Raw genomic sequence first — 25,312 nt, forward strand, 5'->3', positions numbered from 1 at the left:
GTCTGGCAGCCACTAAAAAGTGACTAACGCCTTTGGCCACTTTCTTGTTTCAGGGTGGTGGTCTCTTAAGGGAACAATAGAATAGTGGGGGAAATAGACAGTAAGGGAAAGAAGGGAGCAAGGGAAGGAGATTTTGATCCTATGTCATTTTGTTTCATATGGTGCAAGAGCTGTTCCAGGACTTTGATTATTGAAGTACCTGGAAATTACTAAACGGGCGGACCCTCACTTATATTAAGAGTCTGCATGGGAAGGGAATATAGAGCAATACTTCCTGTGAATATAACAAAGTAAACACAGTTCCATAGCACCAAGTGGCATGCTGGGAAATGAATTGTGATAATGTTACTCTTCTCCTTTCCAGATAGTTTAGGCCTCCACACAAAATCTACACAAAATATGACGGTACATAAGAGCGCAAGCAGTGCGGAGTAACATGAAGATAAAGTGTTACTCTAGAAATGTGAGTAAGAGGTTCAGACTAGATGCAAAACTACACATTTGGAGCATGGTAACATCTTTATTTAAGTGGTTCGATAAAAGTCAGAGAGCTACAAGGGGCCATGAAGGCAGAAGTGTTTTCTAAGTTGCGCGGCAGAAGTGTTTTCTAAGTTGCGCTCTCTAAGAAAATGAAGTTTTGCTTGGGGGGGTTGTTTAAACTCTGGTAGGGAAGGACTGCTCATGAGACAAGAAAGGGCCATCCATAAAAGAGACCCAGGCTAGAGGAAGCCCTGTACAATCAGTAGGCCCTGTTTTGAACACTAGCAGTGAACGCTATTTGTGATGCGGTGAAAGGTGTAGGTGTGATGACATACTGTTGTGGTTAGTTTGTAATGGGCCCTCTTGCTTGGCAGCCCTTGCCATACTGTTGTGTGTGATAACTGAGTGTGGTAGATTGGAGCCCAGGGGATGGTGTTGGGCGCAATGTCTCACTTTATTGGATAGAGTTTGGGTAACATAATGAGATGGATAATATGGTAAACATCCTTTACAACACGGTGTTTACACCGCGCGTCCTTTACTACGCAGCCATCACAACGCAAGTCGTTACTACGACTTGCGCTGGAGGGCGCTCTTGTTAAAGGAATAGCTTGATTTTCTATTCCAACACCTTCTCTACTGTTACTTGGGCTGGAGTTCGAATAGAAAATTAAACGAATCCACAATCCAGCGCCCTCCAACGACTTGCGTTGTAATGGCTGCGTCGTAAAGTACCGCGATCATTTTGATCGCGTTGTACTGACGTACATCCGATACAATACACAAAGCATACATATATATTCAACGTTATTGAAGTTACCATAAACTACGAACAGTTCAAGGCAAGACAAGTGGAAATAATCCAAGAATGTAAATCTATGAAAGATTCAAGGCTGGAGAACCGCACAGTTACAGTGAAAAGGGTCCATCCGGGCGACCGATGCCACGTTTCCGTCAGTCCTCATTTTATAGCTAGCTCGGACTGCAGGCACAGCAGGGAACAGCGGTAGAAGGGCTTTGATCCATACCCGAGAGTGGCCTTTCTCGGGCTAGTATGCTCCATCAAATACCACGGTTTTCAGCCGGTGAATGAATGCAAGCGCGCAATTTTCTACTCTGATCTCCAGCCGCAAAGCCACTCAGAAATAACAAATGTCACCGACAGGTCGACTGTGAAAGCAGGGAAATTCGGAAGGCAGCACGAACACAGCCGGACAGAGTTATTTTTACATTCTTTTTTTCTCCTTTCTTCCCCCCTCTTTTTCTTTTCTTCCTCCCATGTATATATCGTGCTCCATGTAAATATATCTTTTTTTTTCAATAAAAAATTACAGAAATAAAAAAAAAGAAACTGTATCTGGAGGCAGGCAAAAAGATCTTTCAACCCTGGATGCCAATCCGAGCCTGCGTGGGTGACTTCCACTTAGCGCACTTGAAACTTATTCTTTTGACCAATCTTTGTTTTCACAAAACTGTAGGTTTTGTGCATTTTCCAGTCACCTCAATCTGTGCATTATATATACATATCATATGTTCATGTCTCCTGGCCTTGGTAAACAGCCCATACGCCAAATATATTCAGAATATTTTTCTCGTCTTGGGAGGGGGGTGAGCGCATTTTAGCCCATTTCAGAAAAATGCCTCCTGATGGCTGCATTGAGATGGAATTGTTTCATTTCCAGTAAGGCACTTGTCTGACTAGATAGAAACCAATGATTCGGACATGATGTATTCAGTGTCAGTACTCGGGCGGGAGTGCCAGGAATAAGTAAATAAATACATTCCCTTGGAGGGTGACACCAGATTTATCACAAAGACATGTTATATCAGAGGATAAATCTGGCCTCTTTTGAGCGAGCCCCATAGCTGTTGCGCCTGCGCTACTTCCGTGCGTCACTGGAGGCCTGTTTCCACTGCAAGCACCATCCATGACTAGTCTGCAACCCTGGGTGCACACCTTTGCCGCAGATTCACAGACGCCCTTATGTCCATAATAGAACCAGGCAGAACCATCATCATACTGAGAAGTAACTATGAGGCTAAGGAAATCACAGACCTGCCAACTCACACAGTCTCACAGTGTGTCACACTTTTTTTGCTACCTTCACACGGTTGTATGTTCTTACTTCGCATTCCGTTGCAACGTATGCCTTTACCACGCATGCGTTACAACGGAATGGTATTTCTACGCATTTGCTTTTCCTCGAATTCTTCCGTTGTGACGTCATACATCGTTAAGAGGAAGCGGAAGTTTTTTTCCGTTTTCTCTTAAACGACGTTGATTGCCTGCATATCCCGACGTGACTTCTGGTGAGTTTTATTTATGGGGTGGAGACCCCCCCAAGCCCCCTTTTTTTTACTTTTAACCTTTACCACATATGCCTTTACTACATACCTCGTAGTAAAGGTATGCGTGGTAAAGGCTTTCGTGGTAACCACGCATGCGTTGTACTGCATGCGTGGTTAAGGTATTCGTGTAAACGGCCTTGTTGTAGTGGCCGTTTCCCCCTTCACACGGTCTCCCGGCGAGGAGCTGGAATCACACTGTGGCAGGGAAAACGAGCTGAAAACCACTATAAACTGTGGATTTTCAGCTCGTTTAAGGAGGCAGTCACCAGCTGATATCCATTAAGAGTGTGAAAACAACTCCGGGAGATCGATGACCTCACTGACCCTTTGCTTTTAGGTCGAGCCTAGTGCACTGCGCATGCGCTGCTCTATGGGAGGCTTCTTGTAAGCACTCCAAACTTCCCAGAGACTTCTCCGTGTGGCTCTGACAACTCCCACAGAATCCATTGGCCTTTGCGTGTGGCTTTCCATAATGAAAGCCCGCAATTGGTCGAAGACGGGTGCATGTACCGCCTATTCTGCTAACGTTCACTCCCATGGTATTTGGGTCTCAGGAGCGAGCAGCGGCGCGCAAGGTGCCAGCTGCATTCCTGGATCATGTTACTAATTAACACAGCGCGGTCGTTTTCACTTTCGCGGCCACGCTTGTTAATTGGTAACATGATCGCGCTTGTTGTTTACGCTCTTTCTTTGTTTCCGGTTGTACTTTTAAGTTCTTTAGATCCATCAGGGTTGGCTGCCAGTTTGATACTGCTGCCCCCCGAAGGCTGAATGTATTTCTGCCTGGCATGCATGTAGCGTTCAGCTTGACGTTGAGTCCTACTATAAACTGTGCACTGTAGTGAGCGCGCTTTAAGTTTAAAAACAGCTCACGCTCAGACCTGTTGATTGGCAATCCTATATTTTATTGCATAAGTTACTTCTCTATATTTTATCTGTGACTGGGCTGAGATTGAAGTGAGAGCACCTTCTTCCATACTCGGTGCTACGCAGCACTGTGACTGTGATTCAAAGCGGTATACTGCCGGCCACTGTCTTCTGCGCTTTGTCTGGCTCAATTAAAGTGCTGCAACTTTCAACAATTTACCTTTATTCAAGCACTTCAGTGCTCGAACTCTAATACACTTTGATGGTTTGTGCAAATGTAACATGTGGATTGCTGGGGTTTGGATAGCGCTCAGAGTGTTGCTTAAAGGCGCTGCTACATTTAGGAGAGACTCAACTGAAAACCCGCCAGACACATTGATTTATGTGAACTGCACAGAGTTGTCTTCTAAATGACAGGCGCTAGGGCAGTCCGGGTGTAAGGCACTAGAGTTACCGACCTCATCAAAGTTCGAGTCTCTGAAGCTGAACGCTCCAGGTCACACTCTGATCTCCACAGCAGGGGCCCAACCCGCTCATCTACCTCACCTGCCATTTACTGCAGCTTAAATGTATGAAGCGAGGTTGCTTATATTGCAACCAAAGGGTCAACAAATGTAACCTCACAGTATTATAATGTAAATATAATCGTGTGTCCCTCTTATAGAACAATACAATAGGTCCTAGGGGGTTAAAAATCTTGGTACTGGAGACACGTCTTACAATGATGAGCTTGCACATAAACGGAGCGGGCTGTGATAAAGCGGCAGGTGATCAGTCTGTTATAAGGTCCCAAAGGCGAGACCTATTGGCTATGCCAATGCTTGTTTTGTGAAGGGCGTGGGTGCTTGGTGAGGGGTAGAGCGTGCCTCTTGGGGCCCGTCCCCTACTCACTCGTTGGCCTTCATTTGTATGTTGGCAGGTATGAAACCAGTTCCCAGCACTCCCTGTCCCTCACTGGGGGCCCTCTTCAAATCACTGAAAAACACAAGTGTTGACCTACCCAGAAGTTTCCATGCATCTCTGTGTTAATATTAAAATCCAGGTATAAAAGTCATCCTCGTGGCTAACGGACAGGAAGTTAGGAGACCCCATCTTGACATCCATTCTTCTTTTGCCTATATGTGTCTGCATCTTGAGGAAAAAGCCTTAGTTTTGCAATGGTGCAAAGGAATTCATGGCTTTGCAGCTAGAGGTGAGGATATAGTGGGGAAGAAGAGTGAGGTGGAGAGAGATTCTGGTAGTAAGGAAAGGTGCTTAGGAGTAGAGCAAAGTAGCCTAGGTGATTGCTTTGTTGTAGGTGTTTAGAAGATGAGCGCGCGCCTGTTTGGACAGGGTATCATGATGGCTGCTAAAGAGTGTGCACGTAGAAATACAGAAGTATACAAACAGTTATGGATGACAACCGGCTGTTACCAGGGTTAACAGGCTGTCCTTACACAGTAGTTGTCCTACCCAGATATGTATGTATTTATTCATACTTTGTTGGTTTTCCACAAGGCTCATTATGTACGTCACCTGCTTTAAGAGGTGCCAGCAGTTTTTCCAGAGACTGGAGAAGCCTCTGTATCTCAGTAGGAAAGCTGCAACAGTGACCTCACCTACTGTGTATTGAGAGGTACCTTGTGCCCAAAAATATGTATTACCATGGTCCATTTGCATCTCTCAGGTCTCCCTTTTTCGGAATCCCATCCAGTGTTGAAGCTACTCCAAAAGATAGCGACCTAGAGAACAAGACCCTTTCCACAGTCTCCTATAAGCAGGGCCAATGCAAAAGTACAATTCGTGGGATGTTCTGGTGTGCACATATAACACCGGGTTTGCAACAATCCACCATTTGCTGCACAATTTAAAGATTTCAATAAAAAAAATCTAGCTTCCAAATGTGATTTCTTGCTGTGGCGGCCACTTTGCAAAGGTTAATTGATTACTTATTAGTTGCTAATTGCTGTATTGTGGTGTCAAACTGGTGCGAATTATTATTTTTTAACTTTGCCCAGACACTACTAATGTTTGCTAAAAAGACAAATTATTGCTGCCACACAATGTGTCACATTATGCTGCAAAATACTGCTGTGATGAACTTTTAAATACGGCATAGCAAATTGACAGGAACTAGTACGCATGCCTTCCTCCAACAAGCCTTGGCAAAGGTAAGGCTCCCCAATTTGTACTTTGTGAAGAGCTCTGGGACTAGGTAGTGCGAAGCCCAGGCTTCAGCAGTAGGCAACTGGGCAAGGAGAACTAGTGGGTCTGGCCCGCTTTAATGCAAAGATTCCCACCAGGACTGGTGAAGTTCTTCTGCAGTTGGTATATCAGGCCTGGCTCTGTGTGAAGTGAGGATTTACTTTGTCACATCAACAAAGTCATAAGGGGAATTTGAAGGCATAGCATTGGGGGGGGGGGGGTGACGCTGGATGTTGAAATAGTACAGTTTACTATTCCAACTCCAGTCTGTGCAACAGTAGGTAAGGTGTTGGATTTCAAACCCAACACCTTCTGCCCCCTCCGCAAGTCGTTGTTCCAACTTGCGGAGTAATGGTATGCGTGGTTACAATGTGGTCGTTGTAATGACTGCGTTATAATTCCCTGCGGGAATAGTTTTTATGGTAAACGATGTTTACCATATCAATCACATAAGTGCTTGTAAGAGACAACTAAAGTCGCCAGTAGCTAGGGCTTCAAATGGGGCAGGTCCTGTTGTCGCTATTCAGTCTCGGCAATATTTAAAACTTGACTACGACAAAGAAGTCCTTTCAGGCCCCATATTTGTTTCCTTAACCTTACAGACAAAAACAACTGACTGAATTCTTGAAAATGAGTGTAAAACCCTTAAGGTAATCCACGTCAGTGATGCAGTCACTGTTTACATTTCAAGGTGAACTTCATCTTGCAGTCCTTAAAAGTTTTTCCTTTTTTCAGATGTGTTTCTGTAGATTTTTCTTCATGCTTCATAGGATTTGTAGAGCATACACTGTGAACTGAGTCCCCTCCAGGTTTTGTGGTAAGTATAAGTGGTCAGTGGGTCTTCATGACGATACACGATTGGGTACTCTGGAGTAAAGGCAGAAGCCCATGCGACTGTCTCTCGCAGCCTATCAGCGAGTCATAAACGTGTTCAGACTATACATGCTCATCCGGCACTCGCCTCTCTGCAGAGGGCACAGAGTAATGGTCACATATGTGTCAACTGCTCTTGCCATTGTATGTGAAACTGTGAAAAAGGTAAACACAGCCACTGCAATACTGACAGCACTAAAAGATATGGGAATCTGTTGACAAGTGAGGAATGATGGACAAAATGAATGGGGAAGGGAATGTGAGGTAAGGAGGGAATGCACGAAGAGTGATGGAGTGAAAAAGATGGTGATGAAGATGACGTGTGAGATATAAAGATGGTGGATTTTAGAAAGATGAGAGCAGAAAAAGAGCGTGTCCAACAACATGAAAAAATGCAGAGAAAAAAGATAAGGGTGAACAGCACACGATCCTTCTTCGAAAGATCCTTCACTGCTTCAGAGCTTCATATTTTAAGAATTGAAACAAATTATTCACAACAATACCCTTGCTTTTACTCGTTTATCTGGCCCTACTAACAAGCTTTGGCTAAGCCAATCGGTCTGGCTTGTTTTAGGTGCACGTGTTTGTTGCTGTGTGACAAGCCTGAATGCAATAACCGAGAGTTCACGTAGGAATGGTGCGTGAAGCGCATGGTTCTAGTTTATGTTTTAAACCACGCCTTTGATTATCCGTGTCACGCGGGAAACATCCTTTACAACGCAACTTTTACCACGCAGTGCCTTTACAATGCAGGTTTTTCAATGCAAGTCATTACAACGAATTGCGCTGGGGGGCGCTCTAGGATAGGTAATAGTTTAATTTACTATCCAACACCTTCCCTACTATCCACGGGGACTGGAGTTGGAATAGTAAATTAAACTATTCACTATCCAGCACCCCCCAACGCAAGTCGTTGTAACGACTTGCGTTGAAAAACCTGCGTTGTAAAAGCATGCGTGATAAAAGCATGCGTTGTAACAACGTACATCCGTGTCACGCCCACGTAAAAAACTCCTGTTTGTGCATTATTGACCTGCCTCCTTACAATAACCCACGACTGTTTCGTTCCACTTGAAGCACCATCTGTAGAGCTCACAAAAAACGGCCTGCGCTGTTTTCTCATCCAAAACAGCAGGAAAAGACAAACATGCAGAGTAAACTGAAATGAACAGGAACTTGGGTTCTTAAAACGCATCCCATCTGGTGTTAAGAAGTAGGTCAGGAGACTCTGGCACGGCGTGAAAACTGTAATAGAGCTGCTCTCGGAATGCCCTTCAAGACAAGGGACTGCGCTAGTGGGAGCTGGGCCAAAGCAGCATGCTACTCCTGCCTCGAAGGCAAAGCAAACCGACCTTTATATGGTTTCTAAAAAAAAAAGTTTTGATGTTGTACTTTCATCATTTTAACATTAAAAAACATATAAAAGAAGCAGTCTGCGCCAGTGCTTAAAATGGGCAGGCACTGTCCGGTACTGAGTTCCTGCACTTCTTCAATTTGAAAGGGAGAGTGCCTGCAGCACTGCTGCCGCCATATATTTAATGGTGGACTACCAACACTTCGGTATTTCCATTTAAAACACTGGTCTGGGGGCAGCTGGTGGAACATGTTCAAGCACGGACATGCATGCTCTTGCAGGCCCCGCTTGCCCCATTTGTCGCCCTCCTGCTAAGGCAGCCAATCAGCACTGATTGCGACAGTGCCCGCCTGCTCCGAACTTGTGTCAGATCAATTAGTGATTTCCTATTGGTCAGCATAAACCCACAGGCGACGGTCTCGCGACTTAGGTGGATACCGCCCCCTGCGGCACTGGCAGCCTCTCCGTGCCATGCTCCGCTCCTTCGGAAAGGGATCAAGGATGTTTTTTTTGTGTTAAAACTGCACAATTTTACTGTACCTGTGAAATGTTTCGAATCTAATGCTCGCATAAAAGTAATTACTGATATCTAGGTTACGTCTTGAGGGCTCCTCTCTGGGTGCTAAAAGCCACACAGAACATTTGTTCGAGACCATAAAACAGACACACAGTCTGGGCAGAATAATGTAGCTCAAACCCTGGACCGGAACACAGCACTTTCCTTGCCCCCAGAGTCAGGTATGGCGGGCGGGGGGGGGGTTCTAACTCTCGTGCAATGCTTTCAGCCCATGTACCTGTACCTGTACCTGCACGTCAACGTCATCACGTTTTTCTCTTACCCAGAATAATCCCATTGGGCTCCTCTGGGGGCTGCCAAACGATCCGCACAGATGTCAGTCTTACTTCCGGAAACACCATCTTCACTGGAGGGCCAGGGACTGAAAGTAAAAATGCATAATGAATGAGAGGCACGTGTGGTTCGCTTGCGAGCTAGTTTCTTAAATATACTACCCTACCACGAGTTAGATTCCAAGAGTAGATTATGATACAAATAAACTTGCCCCAGGCACTTCAAATAGATGCACCATGAATACTGTCACATACCTGGGTTCGAGGGCAGAACAATACAGTCCACATCGAATACTGGCTTTATTTGAAAATGAAGGGACATCTGAAAACAGAAGATGACATCCTAACCCCCCTCTCTTCCCTTCTAGTTTGTATTTTATGTTGCACCGAGTCCGATGCCAAACAACGCTAGTAGGAAACAGATTGACGCCATGTTAACGTCGAAATATGAGCACAACCAGCAACGCCGGAACCCAAGCGCAAGTGATATTTCCAAGTTCCATTACGCATCACCACATTCCAGCCACATCACTGTGACAACCCTACATTCCAGGGACATCACAATCAGCTGCAACCAATTACAGGAGCCAACCAGGCGGAACCCTGTACTGCTGTCCCGGAGGATGCATTTTCAAGCACGACGAATAAAAAAGGTAGTGCTCAATCAAGCATCGGGCTCTCGGACATCCATGAATTAAACTACACAGGAACAGTTCTGATGAGTTTTGGGTACGCTATGGCCTTGCTTCCACTCTGCTATGCCGCCCTCTTCCTCTATCATATGCTCATATATTCTGCTTTTGATCCCTTGTAGAATGTTGGCTGGGTAGGACTGGTCTACAGGGCAATCAAGCAGCGTCCAACGGGTTGGTCTGACAGGTCAGTGTGTGGGCAGTTTTCTGCCTGTTTGTGGGCTTGTTTTATGGTCTGGTGTCTGGTTTTAGCAATTGATTTATCTGATATTACCAAAAACATTGCCTGCAGCAAGCTCAAATCCATGCGGTCACCATACCTTACAAATCACTCAAACTGTAATAGTTCCAAACTGCCCCTTTGCAAACTTAGGCCACTTTTTAGCTGTCAAATTCACTATTTGGGGCCAGTTCTGTTTTGGTACCCGGGCCTGTTTTGATTAACCGGACAGCCATATATTAGTTTGCTAACTTTTCAAATCTTTATGTTATTGTCAAGTGCAGAAAGAAATAATAAAGAAAATTAACAAGATCTTTCTGCATTTGATCACAAGCAACTCAACATTAGAATCTAAGTCAGCTAGCAGTCGAAGTCCATTAAAAAAATGTATGGGAACTGTGATGCTGCATGCTGTGTGGGCAAGGCCAAAGGTGTGGCTAAAAAAAACTATTCTGTACTTTTTTGGGCTTTCACCTGCAGGTAGCTACATATATAATAATGTGCAGCTTAAATGAAAAAAAAATGAAAAAAAGTTGTTACTCATTGGGAAGTGTACTACAGTACATTATGAAACCTCTATTCGTTAATGCACTGCAGAGGTCTGTGTGTAGCAAGAGAGCCACATAATTAAATCTAGGTTGCTGCAGTGGAGAATAGTGACATGTGCATTTTTAGTGCTACGAGGTCACAGCCTGTGACAGAAAGCACTGTGAATATGTAAGTCATTATTTTAAATTTGCATTACACAGTATAAGATAGACTGCTACAAAATGCTCAGCAGGTTTTAAGATAAAATGGTGCTTCCAAAATAGAGATTTTAGTAATAGCCAGAATGTACATAATGCCATTTTTTTTACATTACTGCCCCTTCTCCAGGGGTAGTAAGTGCTATATAAATACAATTAAATGCTACTAGCGAGCCTGCAGCACAGATTGTGCTGCCCACTACAGTAGCATTTTCAACATGTCTCAGCCCTGCCACTGCAGAGCCTGTGAGTGGAGTTTTAAACTGCCATTTCGACCAAGCAAATTAACCTACTTGCCAAGCCCAATCCTTCCCATTTGTTACATACAAGCCACCCCTAAGGTAGGCTTTAGGTCAAGTCAAGTCATGAAATTTATATAGCGCACTACATACCCAGAGGGTTTCAAGGCGCTTAGGAAGAGGAGGAGGATTATTTGTCAAATATCCACGTTTTAAGCTGCTTTCTGAACGCTAGGTGATTCTGGGTTAGGCGAAGGTAGGCGGGGAGTGAGTTCCATGTTTTGGCAGCCAGGTGAGAGAAGGATCTGCCTCCCATGGTGGTCTTGTTGATGCGAGGTACAGTGGCGAGGGCTTGGCTGGAAGAGCGGAGTTGGCGGGAGGGGGAGTAGAAGGACAGTCGAGAGTTGAGGCAATCTGGTCCGATGTCGTAGAGTGATTTGTGTGCGTGGGTGAGCAGTCGGAAAGTGATCCTCTTATTGACGGGTAGCCAGTGGAGGTCTTTAAGGTGACCAGAGATGTGTTCGTTGCGTGGGATGTCTAATATGAGCCTGGCTGAGGCGTTTTGGATTCGTTGTAGTTTCTTCTGGAGTTTAGCGGTGGTACCTGCGTAGAGGGTGTTTCCGTAGTCCAGTCGGCTCGTGACCAGAGCATGGGTGACTGTTTTCCTTGTTTCGGTGGGGATCCAGCGAAATGTTTTTCTGAGCATGCGAAGAATGTTAAAGCAGGAAGAGGATACGGCGCTGACTTGTCTGTTCATTGATAGTGAGGCATCCAGGATGACGCCAAGGTTCCGTGCATGGTCTGTCGGGATGGGTGCATTTCCGAGGGCTTCCGGCCACCAGGAGTTGTCCCATGCAGAGGGGGATTTACCTAAGATGAGGACTTCTGTTTTGTCTGAATTCAGTTTCAGTCGGCTTTGTTTCATCCATTCGGCGACTTCTTTCATTCCTTCGTGAAGGTTAGTTTTGGCGGTGCTGGGGTCCTTGGTGAGAGATAGGATCAGTTGAGTGTCATCCGCGTAAGAGATGATGTTGAGGTTGTGTTGGCGGGCGATGGCCGCGAGGGGGCTCATATATACGTTGAAGAGGGTGGGACTGAGTGAGGATCCTTGTGGTACGCCGCAGATGATTTCAGAGGCCTCGGACTTGAATGGTGGGAGGCGGACTCTCTGGGTTCTTCCGGTGAGGAACGAGGTGATCCATTCCAGTGCCTTTCCTTGGATTCTGATGTTTCTGAGGCGGTGTAAAAGGGTGCTATGGCAGACTGTGTCGAAGGCTGCAGAAAGGTCGAGGAGGATGAGGGCGACTGTGTCTCCATTGTCCAGTAGAGTTCGGATGTCGTCTGTTGCTGCGATGAGGGCGGTCTCAGTACTGTGTTTGGCTCGGAAGCCAGATTGTGAGGGGTCGAGTGAATTGTTGGCTTCGAGGAAGGCGGCGAGCTGGTTGTTGACAGCTTTCTCGATGACTTTGGCCGGGAACGGAAGAAGCGAGATGGGGCGGTAGTTTTTGAGTTCGGTGGGGTCTGCTGTTGGTTTTTTCAGAAGGGCGGTGAGTTCAGCGTGTTTCCAGTTATCTGGGAAGGTAGCGGAGTTGAAGGAGCAATTGATGACGTCTCGGAGGTGAGGAGCTATGACGGAGTCTGCTTTGTTGAAGATGTGGTGAGGGCATGGGTCTGTGGGGGATCCAGAGTGGATGGAATTCATCAGGCGGATGGTGTCCTCAGTGGAGATAGGGTTCCAGGCGTTAAGGGTGTTAACGGGGGGAAGATATTCAGCTGAAGGTAGGGTGGGTTGGCTTCCGGGTTGGTTGTCAAAGCTGTTGTGGATGTCAGCAATCTTGTTGTGGAAGAAAGAGGCTAGGGAATCGCAGAGGGTTTGAGAGGGGGAGATGTCGTTGGCATTGGCCGAGGGGTTGGAAAATTCCTTGACGATGTTGAAAAGTTCCTTGCTGTTGTGGGCGTTGTTGTCAAGTCGATCTTTGAATGCTGTTTTCTTGGCTTTTCGGATCAGTTGGTGGTGAGTACGGATGGCGCTTTTGAAGGCGTCCTTGTTGCTGGTGGATGGGTCTTTTTTCCAGGCCTTTTCAAGGGAGCGGCACAGTTTCTTGGACTTCTTGAGGTCATCGTTGAACCATGAGGCCTTCTTGATGCCAAGTGTGTGTTGACGTTTTTTCATTGGTGCTAAGGTGTCGGCGGTGTTGGATAGCCAGAGGGTGAGGTTAGATGCGGCTTCGTTGGCGTTAGAAGAGAGGGCTGGGGAGGTTTGAAGGAGCGATGTGGAGATCTGCTCCGTGGTGATTTTGTTCCAGTTTCTTTGTAGAGTTGGTTGGAGGTGGACGATGGGTTTCGGTTTGTTGTAGGTGAAGTGAACGCAGCTGTGGTCAGTCCAGAGGAGATCCGTAGTGTGGCTGAAGGAGACATGATTGCTGGAGGTGAAGATGGGGTCGAGTGTGTGACCTGCGATGTGGGTGGGGGAAGTGACCAGTTGTTTAAGTCCGAGGTTGGCTAGGTTGTCCAGGAGGGTGGCGGTGTTGCGGTCGTTGCTCTTTTCAAGGTGGAAGTTGAGGTCTCCCAGAAGGATGTAGTCCTTGGAGGGGAGCGCGTGTGGGGTGATGAAGTCCGTGATGTCTTCACTGAATTTTGCGCGGGGTCCTGGTGGTCTGTAGAGGAGGGTGCCTCTGAGTGTGGTCTTGGGGTCGATGTGGATCTGGAAGTGAAGGTGTTCGGAGTTGGCGAGGTTGGCGTCAGAGCTGGTTGAGATGCGGATTGATTTCTTATGGACGATAGCGATTCCACCTCCTGTATGGTCAGTGCGGTCCTTGTGTGTGATCTTATAGCCATCAGGTATGGCAATGGCGATGTCAGGGGCGGAGGAAGCGTTCATCCATGTTTCCGTTAGGAAGGCGACGTCTGGTGAGATGGTGTCTAGTAGGTTCCAAAGGTCAATGGCGTGCCTGTGGACCGAGCGGGTGTTGAGAAGGATGCATTGTAGGTGGTTGGGGTCGGGAGTCAGTGTTGTGGTCGCAGCGGAGATGTTGTTGGTGCCGATGAATCTGCAGGAGAGGCAGGAGAACGGGCCATGGGTGCGTCCAGGAGCGGCTTGGACGCAGTTGGGGGCGCGACCGGGGTTAAGGGCTAGGAGGGTGGCAGCATCGTAGGTAATGCGAGAGGGCTGGGCAGCGCGAGGGGCAGGGGGTCTGGCGCTGGGCGCGGTCCAGGCGCGGACGGGCGTAGACGGGCTTACCTTTGGCGCACCTTCGGCGCGGGTTGGGCGCGGTCGCTGCACGTGAACGCTGCGCGTAGAGACGTCGGTCATATATGGATAGCGGAGGGGGAGGGGCGAGGGAGGGTCAGCAGGGAGGCGGGGCGGGCTGTGGGGGCCGGTCAGAACAACAACAACAGGCGTAAGATGGCGGCAGCTATGTGAAATAAACGCTACTTGCGTTATGCAGAGGCACAGGTAATTGATTAAGCTAGCAGCTGAAAGGTCCTCTATAATTTAATGTTAAAGATGAAGCGCCGACAGTACAGTGCCCCCAAGCGTTCCTAAGTCTATTGGTAGCTCTATGAGCGCCGAGTCTGCATTCCCCGAGGCTATTTAAAAATGTCCCAATTAAGAGTGGCAGCGCTCGCGCTGCAGCGCTATGCAGGCAAATCAAATGTTGATGGAAATAATGCAGGCAGATGAAAATCAAAGCAGTTTGAGTAACGATACCGCACAGGAGCAGGCAGCAGGGCAAAGGGAGCAACCGCTTCTGAACTCGTCAGGGCGGTCACAGCGCGAACGGGTTCAAGGTAGGTAATACAGTTCGTGGGAGGGAGGGTCAGCAGGGAGGCGGGGCGGGCTGTGGGGGCCGGTCAGAACAACAACAACAGGCGTAAGATGGCGGCAGCTATGTGAAATAAACGCTACTTGCGTTATGCAGAGGCACAGGTAATTGATTAAGCTAGCAGCTGAAACGTCCTCTATAATTTAATGTTAAAGATGAAGCGCCGACAGTACAGTGCCCCCAAGCGTTCCTAAGTCTATTGGTAGCTCTATGAGCGCCGAGTCTGCATTCCCCGAGGCTATTTAAAAATGTCCCAATTAAGAGTGGCAGCGCTCGCGCTGCAGCGCTATGCAGGCAAATCAAATGTTGATGGAAATAATGCAGGCAGATGAAAATCAAAGCAGTTTGAGTAACGATACCGCACAGGAGCAGGCAGCAGGGCAAAGGGAGCAACCGCTTCTGAACTCGTCAGGCAGCCCTATTGTCAGGGTGTAGTGTATTTAAAAGGTAGGACATGACATTTTGAGTTGCACATGTCCTGGTAGTGAAACAAACTGCTAAATTCATTTTTCACTACTGCAAGGCCTATCTCTCCCATAGGTTAACATTGACATTCTATAAAAACATTTTTTAAGTGTCATTTCAAATTGAGAAAAGATAGAGGTTTGGAGTTTGGTGTCTTTGGACTCACAGTTTAAAATCACAACTTATGGTGAAATTGGATTTTAAATTGTAAGTCTGAAAATGCCACTGTCAGAAACTTCTTGGCACCAAAGACATTCTCCCTAGAATAAGAGCTGCTGTGCTGCAGGATGGACTACTACTTTTCTAATTGCTTTGCTGTGTTGGCGCACTGCATGCTGATTGCTGTGCTTTAACAGGGACAGCCACTTTGCTACCTACTCTGCTGTGTTGGCCTGCTGACTGCTGCTTCTTGCCTGGGAGTGAGGAGGACTGGACCTGCTCTTTACATCCAGGAACCCAAGTTTCTACAAGTGCTTGCTGGCTTGTCCCCTGTTCTTTAATTCTCAGGGCCATCAAAGACTTCCTTCAACTCTACTTCAGCAGCTGGGCTATGTCATCTGTGAGTCCTTCCTTGTCTGAGGTGTCCCTCCAGTCCTGGACCTCAGAAGTGGGTTCTGCAGCTGTTTTGCTTTAAAATTAACGCATTGCCACCTCTGCGTCAATTGGAACAATGCAGTGGCCTTCGATGTCGACCCAGTGCCAATTCTAGGACCTCCCTGTGCGGCTCAACAACGACATAGGAGCGGAGTGTGAGGTTCTTATGCAGCGGGGTTCCAAGGTCCCGGCTGTGAGGCTCAGTGACAATGCGGTGCCAATCCGAAGATATCGCTGCGAGGCTCAACTTCAATGCATCAAACTGACTGCGTGAATCGGAACAGACCCATCGAGTCTTTGGCGTTGATGCTTGCTTCATCCAAAGGTGCTTTTTCAGCAAGCCCTGCGTGGGTCCTGGAGCCGGCCTCCCCTCCATTGTGGTAGCCTTGAACTTTGGATTTACCTAGGTCTAGCGCAACTCAAGTAATCTTTCAGCGCTAAGCACTGTTTTTGGATTTAATCTTTAAGTTAAGCCTGACTGCTCTGTGCCAAGGTACCAGAAAGTGAGCACTGGCTAATTTAGGGTGTGTATCTGACTGACCCTGGCTAGGATTGTGGTCCCTACTTGGACGGGGTGCAAACCTGTGCCAACTAGAAACCCAATTATTAGCACTGTATATAAATTAAGAAGCAAAGTTTAAGACTGAAACTTTTTAAACGTTCTGCAACAGTGAAGGATTTTGAATTTGGAGGCTAAAAATTAAGTTGGTATCCTCAAAATAATTTGTGGTTGATGGGTGGCCTCAACTGAATTGAGAAAAGCTCCAAACTACACTTTAAAATTAAAATAAAGATTTGTTTTATATTAGTGTGCGAATTTAATAAAATATTTAATCATTTGTGTATTTGATAATTTATGATTTGTGTGTTCAAATCATTAAAATTGCTTTGAGCACTGGTTCCCTGCTTCCAGTAATGACTCAGTGGGGTGTCTCCTGAGTCCAATAATGATTTAGTGGCGGTTCACAGCAATCAAAATGTTAGGAACCACTGATCTAAGTCATTCAGAGTGCAAGACTCAAGAAATGTTATGCTACCTTTCAGAAACCTAAATATCTGTTACACTGCTCATTTCACACTCAACTGTCAAACTCCAACCCCAAACTACATGCATTGTCACACCTCTTATCACACTTGCGGATACGTGCAGCGTCTGTTCCCACACTCAAAAGCAAAAGAAATGTATCAGCTCACATCAGATAACTTAAGTGCTATTGGGCTAAAAATCTCACACTTCCCCATTGCATACAAATATTCACATACACAAATGTTACACCACTCCCACAAACCTCAGGTGAAACCCATCATAGAGCTTCAGTGCTTTGAATGCATCTGGTCACACCCTATACAAATTACCCCATCTAAGGTCACATGATTTAGCAAAGAGACTGACTGTTGGAAATTTGGTTACTGGTTGAGGGGAGTGAAACCCTACCCAAGCAGCAACCACAATTCTTGTCAGGGTGAAACACAAGCAAACCACAAATTAACCTGTGCTTAACCCTCTGCTAGCTTGGATAAAGCACTCGGGTTTAACTTAGAGGCAATGTGTAAAGTATTTATGTACCACTTCAAACAGTTTTGAAGTAAAAACACAACACAAAAAAGCTCCACACCAATTTAGAAAAAGGGAGTAACCTTTTTTAAATTATTTGACACCAAAACAACAAAAATCCAATCCGTTGAACCAGAGATATGCAATTTTAAAGATTTTGGAAAAGACCTGCGCTTAGAAGGACAAAACCCCAACCGTGGATTTCTGGTCGCACCGGACCAGGTTAAAATCACAAGTTCAGGCTGACAGCGATGGAGTGGGGGCTGGATGAACAAGTTACTTACCTTCAGTCACGCCTTATCTGGTAGAGACCGGATCTAGCTGCAGATTTCTACTCGTAGAATCTTACCCAGGCGCCAGGCTGGATCCGGGAAAATACAGAGTACCTCGTCTGCAGTGGGGGTCAAGTGACTCCACAGTGATGTTGTCTCTTGAATGTGACGTCAACAAAGTCCATACAAGCCCTTCCCCAATGTGCTGATGTCAGTTTCTTCTGACATTTCCACGGGGAGCCAATGAGAAAAACAGTAGCATGAAAAAGTGTGCCAAAAAGGGAAAACCTCGCAGCAACAAGTAGAAACTAAAAGAATTGCAGTAGAAAGCAACAAGGAACCTAGGAGACCACAGGACCCTCAATTCCCAAAGTGGGGAGGATAGGTGGGTCGGTTGGTAATCTGTGGCTAGATCCTGTCTCTATCAGATAAGGTGTTACCGAAGATAAGTAACTTGTCCATTTGTTAGAGACATCTTGCTGCAGATTCCTTATCTTAGAATCAGATACCCAAGGAATACCATCCTAGGAGGTGGGACTGCAAACTGGCCTCACTAAGAGCCCCAAGAAGAAGAGCCAACCCTGAAGATAGAAAGGGACCAGATTAAGTAAAAAAATGATAGGTGAAGCAAAATGCCCACTGACGGGCTGATCTCAAAGAAGGCCTACAAGAGGCCCGTAGGGGAGTAGAAAGCTACAAGACTGTGAGAAACACAGTATAGGATCAGGTAAAGAGGCAGCCCCAAAAAGGGAAGCCCCTTACGAGCAGAAATTGCAAGGACCCAGGACAAAGGTTATAGAGTTCAGACTCAAGGCCAATGGAAGGAGCATAAACAGAGTGTGCAGCCGTAGCAAATATGTACAATGAATAAGAGCACCCACCAACCATCAAAAAAGCTATCCTCAGAAACTGATTTTGAATAAAGAGCAAACAAGGAACGCTGAAGAGTAATGTTAGAAAAACAAGGGGATGTAATAGATCCTAACTGAGAACCCAGAAGATATATTGAAACAAATAAGCACAACCCAGTGGGTCGAATCAGGTCACCAAGACGGGTGCAGGTAAAATGTGGTGCGGAAACAACGCATAGGTTGTGTTTCTAATTACTAAATTCCAGACCGATGGGCGGTGGCGGTCAGCAACAGAGAGACTTTTCCCGTCTCCATTGAAGAACACATTATGAAGGATTATACATAACGGACGACAGAGACCGCAAAACTATTTTTGAACCATTGGAACGCTTTGTATAAGTTCGAGCTATAGAACCAACTGGATGAGATTGGACCACGAACCACATAACATACATGGATTCGAGTGTAGAAAATTTGATTTGCCCAATTAAGTCCTGATGAGGCCTGGATTTACAAGAGGCTGAAACGCGTCAACACTATTATTTGAAGACACCAATCCAAACAAAAATTTGCTTAACTAAGTCGATAGAATAAAGTTCGAATTAAGAGTGTCAGAGTGAGATAGGTTACAAAAAAAACTTCTAACCTGGTGATACTCCTCTACAGTTTGTTTTGGTGATCTAGAAATAAGGATTGTTTTTGTTGAAAGTTTTTGTGATAAACATCCTTGGTTAAAAATAAATAGGGCAAAAGAACCAAAAAATAGAGTTAAAAATATTGTGTATGTATATATATAAATGTATTTGTATGTGTATATATGTATAAAATGTGTATAGTAGTGTGAAATATGAGATAACAGAAATCTAAGAAAAAAATATGGTTTAATAAAAAGAAATACTTAAACCATATAAATATAGATTGAATTTGTTGAAAGGACGGATTGAAATTGGAGAGTCCCTCTATACATAAAGTTTTGGATTAAATCCGATGAAAAACCATTTTTCATGGAATGGATAATCTATGGTATCCATTCTGAGTAAATTAGATTGGCAGATAGCCATTCTGTAGGCCACATTTCTTTTTATAGGTAAAATGTGGTGAAGCACACCGTAAAAAAGGACAGACAACCATATGTGCAAAACACACACATATATGCCTGAATCAAAAGACATTCACAAGAGATCCATTCAAGAGATAGGTACATACAGGCAGAGACATCCAATTATAAATGTATATAAGGATAAATGAGCATATAAGAACCTAGAAAGCCCCATAGACATACAAGGCATACATGGTACAGCAAAAGTATATCCACTCCTCCGAAGGTAACTCTTGTGCTCAGCCAGTGAACGGGAGGAGGAGAAGTGGAAGAATGAGTGACACTCCAGGAACAGAGGTAACCAAGGAAGGGCAGGGATACAATCTCCTACCTTCGTAAAGGGAGTGGGTACGACAGTAATTGAGGTGGAGACCGAAAGACAAGGGTGGGATATTGCAACACAATGCCACATAAGAGCAAGAAGCGGAAGGCAGCGTCCACTACAAGAAAAAACAAGGCAACCATCCAAGAAACAACGCAACTGACTGAGGCAGGCTGTAGCAGGAGAAGTAAAGAATAAGCAGCAGGTGGAAAGGCCACCATGAAAGAGGAGAAGAAGAAGACTGCCAGGGTGAAACAAAGGGCTGTCAGAAACTAAGGGCAAAAGATAATTGAATATGACAATCAAACATTGTGTAACTTATGAAAGCAGGCAAACAGGTAAGAAACATGACTAACGCTTCATGGAAACTTGAGAAAAGATACAATATGCTCCAAGAAAAAGGGACGAAATTCCCTCACCAAAGAAGGGAGGGTTAAATTAAACTTCTCTTATAGAAAAAGGGACGCTAGGAGGGTGGGAGTGGAGGGAGGAAAGATACAGGAAAGAAAGAAAAAAACCTGACTCTCGTGGAATAAGGATACCATTCAAGGATCCAAACGATCAGAGGGGACTGATGTCCCAGGTGAAGAGAACCGAAAAAACAGTATTATTATTATAATTATTATTCTGAGTTTTGTATAGCGCCTGGTTACCAGTAGGCATCCCAGCGCTTATCAGAACATAACACTACTGAAAGAAAGCAGGGATTAAACGGAGAACAAAAAAGTTTTTAAAAGTTTACGGAACCTAAGAAGACTGGCTTCGGAGCGCAGTTGTAGGGGCAATGAGTTCCACAAGGAGGCCACATTAATTGAAAACCTTCTGCCACCAGTTCTAGCTTTTTTCACCCTGCCAACCTGAAGGAGATGCTGGTGGTCAGAGCGAAGGGAACGAGAGGCCTTGTAGGGCTGGACCATCTCCTCCAGAATAGGTGGACCTACCCCGTGCAGAACTTTGTGGGCGATGCAAAGTGACTTGAATTTCACCCTGTCCCTCACAGGGAGCCAGTGCAGTGCCCTCAACGCCGGGCGGGCAGATTGACGCCTAGGGAGACCCGTCAAAAGCCTAGCCGCCGCGTTCTGCACTTGCTGCAGTCTGTTCAGGGTAGATTCGGGTGCGCCCAGGAATAGCGCATTGCTGAAATCCAGCCGCGAGATGATAAGTCCCTGGATGAGAAGCCTTCGAGTGGCCACTGGGAGCAAGGGCAGAATCTTCTGGGCTGAACGGAGCAGGCCAAAGCACACGCCAGCAGTCTTTTTGGCGTGGGTTTTAAATGATAGGTCCTGCTCCAGCCATACCCCCAGGCTCTTGATCTCCTGCTTGGGGGGGGGGGGGGGCATCGGTCCCAGACAGTCTGGCCAGCTGCTGGGGGACAAAGATGGAGAGGAGTTCCCCAGTAGCATCAGTTCCGTTTTGGAGCCATTTAACTTTAGGGCTGAGCTGCACATCCACGTGTAGATCTTTTCAAGACACGTGTGCAGCCGGTCGGGATGGTACGCCGACTGGGAAAGGCCTGCCACCAGCTGAGTATCATCAGCGTAACTGATGATTTTAATACCCAGCGGCCGTACCACATTCTCCAGGGGGGCCATGTAAACGTTGAATAAGGTAGGGCTCAATGAAGAGCCCTGTGGCACACCGCACTGGAGAGGGGTAGAGGATGATTTTTCCTGGCCTTTCCACACCTCAAATGTACGACCTTCCAGGAAGGAGGCGAACCATTTGAGGGCCAAACCCGTGACCCCCACCCCCGACAGCCGTTGGAGAAGCACCTGATGGTCCACGGTGTCAAAAGCAGCGCTGAGGTCCAGGAGGATCACTGCCACTGATCCCCCCGAATCCAGCATGCTCCTAGCATTCTCCACGACCGCCAGCAGGGCGGTGTCGGTCCCCTGACCGGGGCGAAAACCCGTTTGGGAGTCGCCAAGGAGGGAATTGGCTTCCAAGAAGTTGGAAAGGCGGCTATTTACCAGCTTCTCAGCCACCTTACCGATACCCGGCAGCAAAGAGATAGGCCGAAAGTTGGCGAGGTCGGCGGGATCGAGGTTAGGCTTTTTCAAAAGAGCCTTAACCCCCGCCCCTTTCCAACTGGGGGGGACCACCCCATGGGCGAGAGACAGGTTTATCAGGTCCGTCACAGGGCCGACGATAGTGGATGACACCTGTTTAAGATATTTAATAGGTGCTGGGTCTTTCGGGGAGCCGCTCTTCATAGATCTCAGCACCGACAAGACTTCCTCCTTAGTGACTGGACCGAGGGAGGCCAGCTCCACCAATTGTGACTCAAGTTGAGAGCTGGGATTGTCCTCCAAAGAGGAGACCTCACCTAGCCGGGGAAGGGAAGCCAATATGTTGTCGATTTTGCTTTTAAAATACGAGGCCAGTTCTGTACATTTTTTGCGAGGGTCCTCGTGGAAAACCTGAGGATCGGGGGCATTGAGTAGCTCCTTAATGACCCTAAATGACTCTTTGGAAGAGTTGGCCGCAGAGCCAATACGCTCTTCAAAGAATCCTGATTTTGCCACCCGAATAGCGGATTTATACCTGCTCAGGGCCGCACGATATTCTATACGACTCGCCTCACTCCAATCTCTCCTCCAGGACCGCTCTAGCCTCTTGCATCCTTTCCTCAGGGTTCTTAATTCTGATGAATACCAAGGTGCCGAGCCCACTCTCTTCCCCCTCGTAAGTTGTTTCTTTTTGGGTAGGAGAGTGTCCAGAGAATCCACAAGCCAGGTATGGAAGTTCGCGTCGGCGACTATCGGGTTAGCGCCCTGAGAGGGCTGCATGGCCTCCAAGTGTGCCGCCCAGGTGTCAACTGGGAGCCTCGACCAAGCTCTCTCCAGGGTGTGAACCCGTGGGACCCCCGCAGCTCGGCTGTCAAATTGCCATGACGCGGACACCAAATAATGGTCTGTCCAAGGTAGGGCAAGAGCCGGAGATGGAGTAAGATGGTCCAGATTAGAAAGTAAGGGATCAAGCAGGTGGCCCTTCTCATGGGTCGCGCCCGAGTTGGCCAAATTGATTCCAAAAGAATTGAAATCATCGAGCAAATCGACTCCTGTGGTATTAGCGGGTCCTCAAGATGGATATTAAAATCTCCGAGAACAACAAAGTTGGCAGTTGAAGAGGCAAGAAGTGCAGTAATTTCCAAGAGAGAGTTAGGGAAACTACCCAGGGGTCCGGGAGGGCGATAGATCAACAAGCCTACCAAAGACACTGTAGGTGACAGCCGAAGGGAGAACTGTAAACTCTCACAATCAGCCACCCCTCCATTCTGGATCTTACAGACGAGCGTGTCTCTGTAGAGAACTGCAGTTCCTCCTCCCCTCCCTTTAGGTCTATCAAGGTGGAGTATATGAAAGCCTGGGGGGAGTGCTCTGACCATGTCAGGGCCAGAGCTGGGGGAGAGCCAGGTCTCAGTGAGAAACAACACATCGAGCTCGTGGTCTAGGATAAGTGAATTGATTTCAATGGCATGGCTCGGCAAGGACCGGCAGTTTAGCAAAGCCATGGAGAGAACTGCTACTCTATGGGTGTGATGGCAGGTATGTATTAAAAAACCCTTGTGGGAGGCAACATCAACGGTTGTAACCCAATTAGCTAGGTAGAACACCAAAATGGTAAAAACACATACAATAACACCAGACTGCTCAAGACAAACAGCATCAGGAACACAATAAAGCAGAGAAGGGTTTACACAAGAAAACAGTGCCCATGCGCAAGTCGAAATAAAAAGATGATAATTCCACAAGGGCATGAGGGAGGTGGGGACGTCAAACCTAGGCCCCAACCAAGAACACGATTATGAGTAGGAGAAATCAATATGTCCCACAGAGTAGAACAGGACAAAGAGAAGGTCCACCCGAAGAGGGACAAAGAACCCAACAAAAGTGCATGCCTGCCTGTGGTACCAATGATGCCCATGTGGACCTAAGGGACAGAGAAAAGGTGAAGTTGTCCCTATAAGGGATATGAAGTGCATAGATAGCTCAAAGATGCCTCTAAGGCATACAAAATTAGGTCCCTGAAATGGGGAACAAGGCTCGAGTGCATCTGCACTACAGAAACAGAACACCCGCCACAGAGTAAGTACTCCAGTAGGGGAAATAACCAAGCGGCAAAAGAAGCTGTAAGAACTAACTCCTAAAACCGCAAAGCAAGATATTTTCCAGATGTCTGGAAACAAAACCTGTCACTGACAGCATTCAGGAGAAGACAAGTACCTGCAGAAGCAGGAACACCACACCGGGTGTAACCCTAATAGGGAGAAAAGTACTTTGCCCTCTGAAAGCAGGTAAGAGTCAAAACAAAGGGAAACGAAGTGTCCCTGACAACCCCCATACAACAACAGAGTTAAGACTCTGTGCCACCATGACTATCTCTGAACTGGCTTAAAGCATGCCCACCAAAAAGAGACACCATCAAAGGACATGTCAATTAAAGTAGTTTGCACAGCCTCAGAAATCCTGGAAGTACGCAACCAAGCACACCGACATATTGCTTAGGAAGAGGCCATAGCCTGACAAACAAAATCAGTGGTATCCATACCACAGTGGATGCTAAGAGCGGCAGTTTGTTGCCCATCTCGTACCAGGGAAACAAGAGCATTCTGGGCTTCTTCTGGAAACAGAAGGCAAGAGGAATTCCACAGAGTCCCACAAGGCATGGGAAAAGCGCACAAGGACACAAGAAGTGTTTAGAGAGCACTGGGCAGAGCTAGAAGAAGAGAAAATACGCCCACCACCAGCGTCAAATTTCCTGGCCTCTCTGTCCAGAGGGACAGGAAGGAGAAAATCGATATTTTGGGTGGCTCAAGCAGCCTGAACCACAAAGCCCCTGGTAGAGGCATATCGAAGGAGACAGGAGGGATCCCCTGAGGCTGGGCGAGGCCCATGAGCAATAGAGCAATCCAAAGGGAGCCCTGTTTCTAGTTTAGCCCAAGCACCCAACAGGATATCAAAAAGACACTATAAGGAAGTAAAGGCTCAACTTTAGACTGGCCAGGACGTAAATTGAAGGATCCGTTGCAAATTCCACAGAAGAAAGTTGCAAATCCAGGATGATCGAAGCTTGATTGAGCATATTTTCCAGAGCGAATCTACCCTCCGTAGCCAAACCAGGAGGAGACAGATAGATAGATGCTTCTAAACCACTGGTGTCACCCAAGTCAAGAAACCAGCTAGACTACATATGGGTGAACAGTGCCCGAAATGGGAGAGGGACCCATAACACCGTCTGAAGTACAGCCATGGTCCTCAGAAGGAAAACACAGAAGAAGGGAGTCTGAGACGGTTGGCTCCATCTGCACCACATCCAACGCTGTAACTGAAGCCGGTCAACGCCTCGATGCCCGAAGGAGCATCTACGAGCGATGATGGCACCACTAAGGGAGCTGGAAGACAAAAGCCTGATGCCGACATTGGAGTCGGCAGACCAGAGGTAGAAGCCTTTATACAATAAAAAAATGTAAT

At 46.7% G+C, this 25,312-nt stretch overlaps 1 protein-coding gene across 1 annotated transcript in view; it reads right to left on the reverse strand.

The window, feature by feature from the left end:
• Window positions 1-25,312, reverse strand: part of SDK1 (sidekick cell adhesion molecule 1) — a 1,937,536-nt gene that overhangs the window by 255,551 nt on the left and 1,656,673 nt on the right. The window contains exon 28 of the mRNA XM_086940699.1: window positions 8,947-9,045. Within this exon, the coding sequence (XP_086796825.1) occupies window positions 8,947-9,045 (99 nt within the window). The remainder of the gene's footprint in view (window positions 1-8,946; window positions 9,046-25,312) is intronic.

This window comes from Lissotriton vulgaris, chromosome 10 (assembly GCF_964263255.1).
Source record: "Lissotriton vulgaris chromosome 10, aLisVul1.2, whole genome shotgun sequence".
Lineage (NCBI taxonomy): Eukaryota > Metazoa > Chordata > Amphibia > Caudata > Salamandridae > Lissotriton > Lissotriton vulgaris.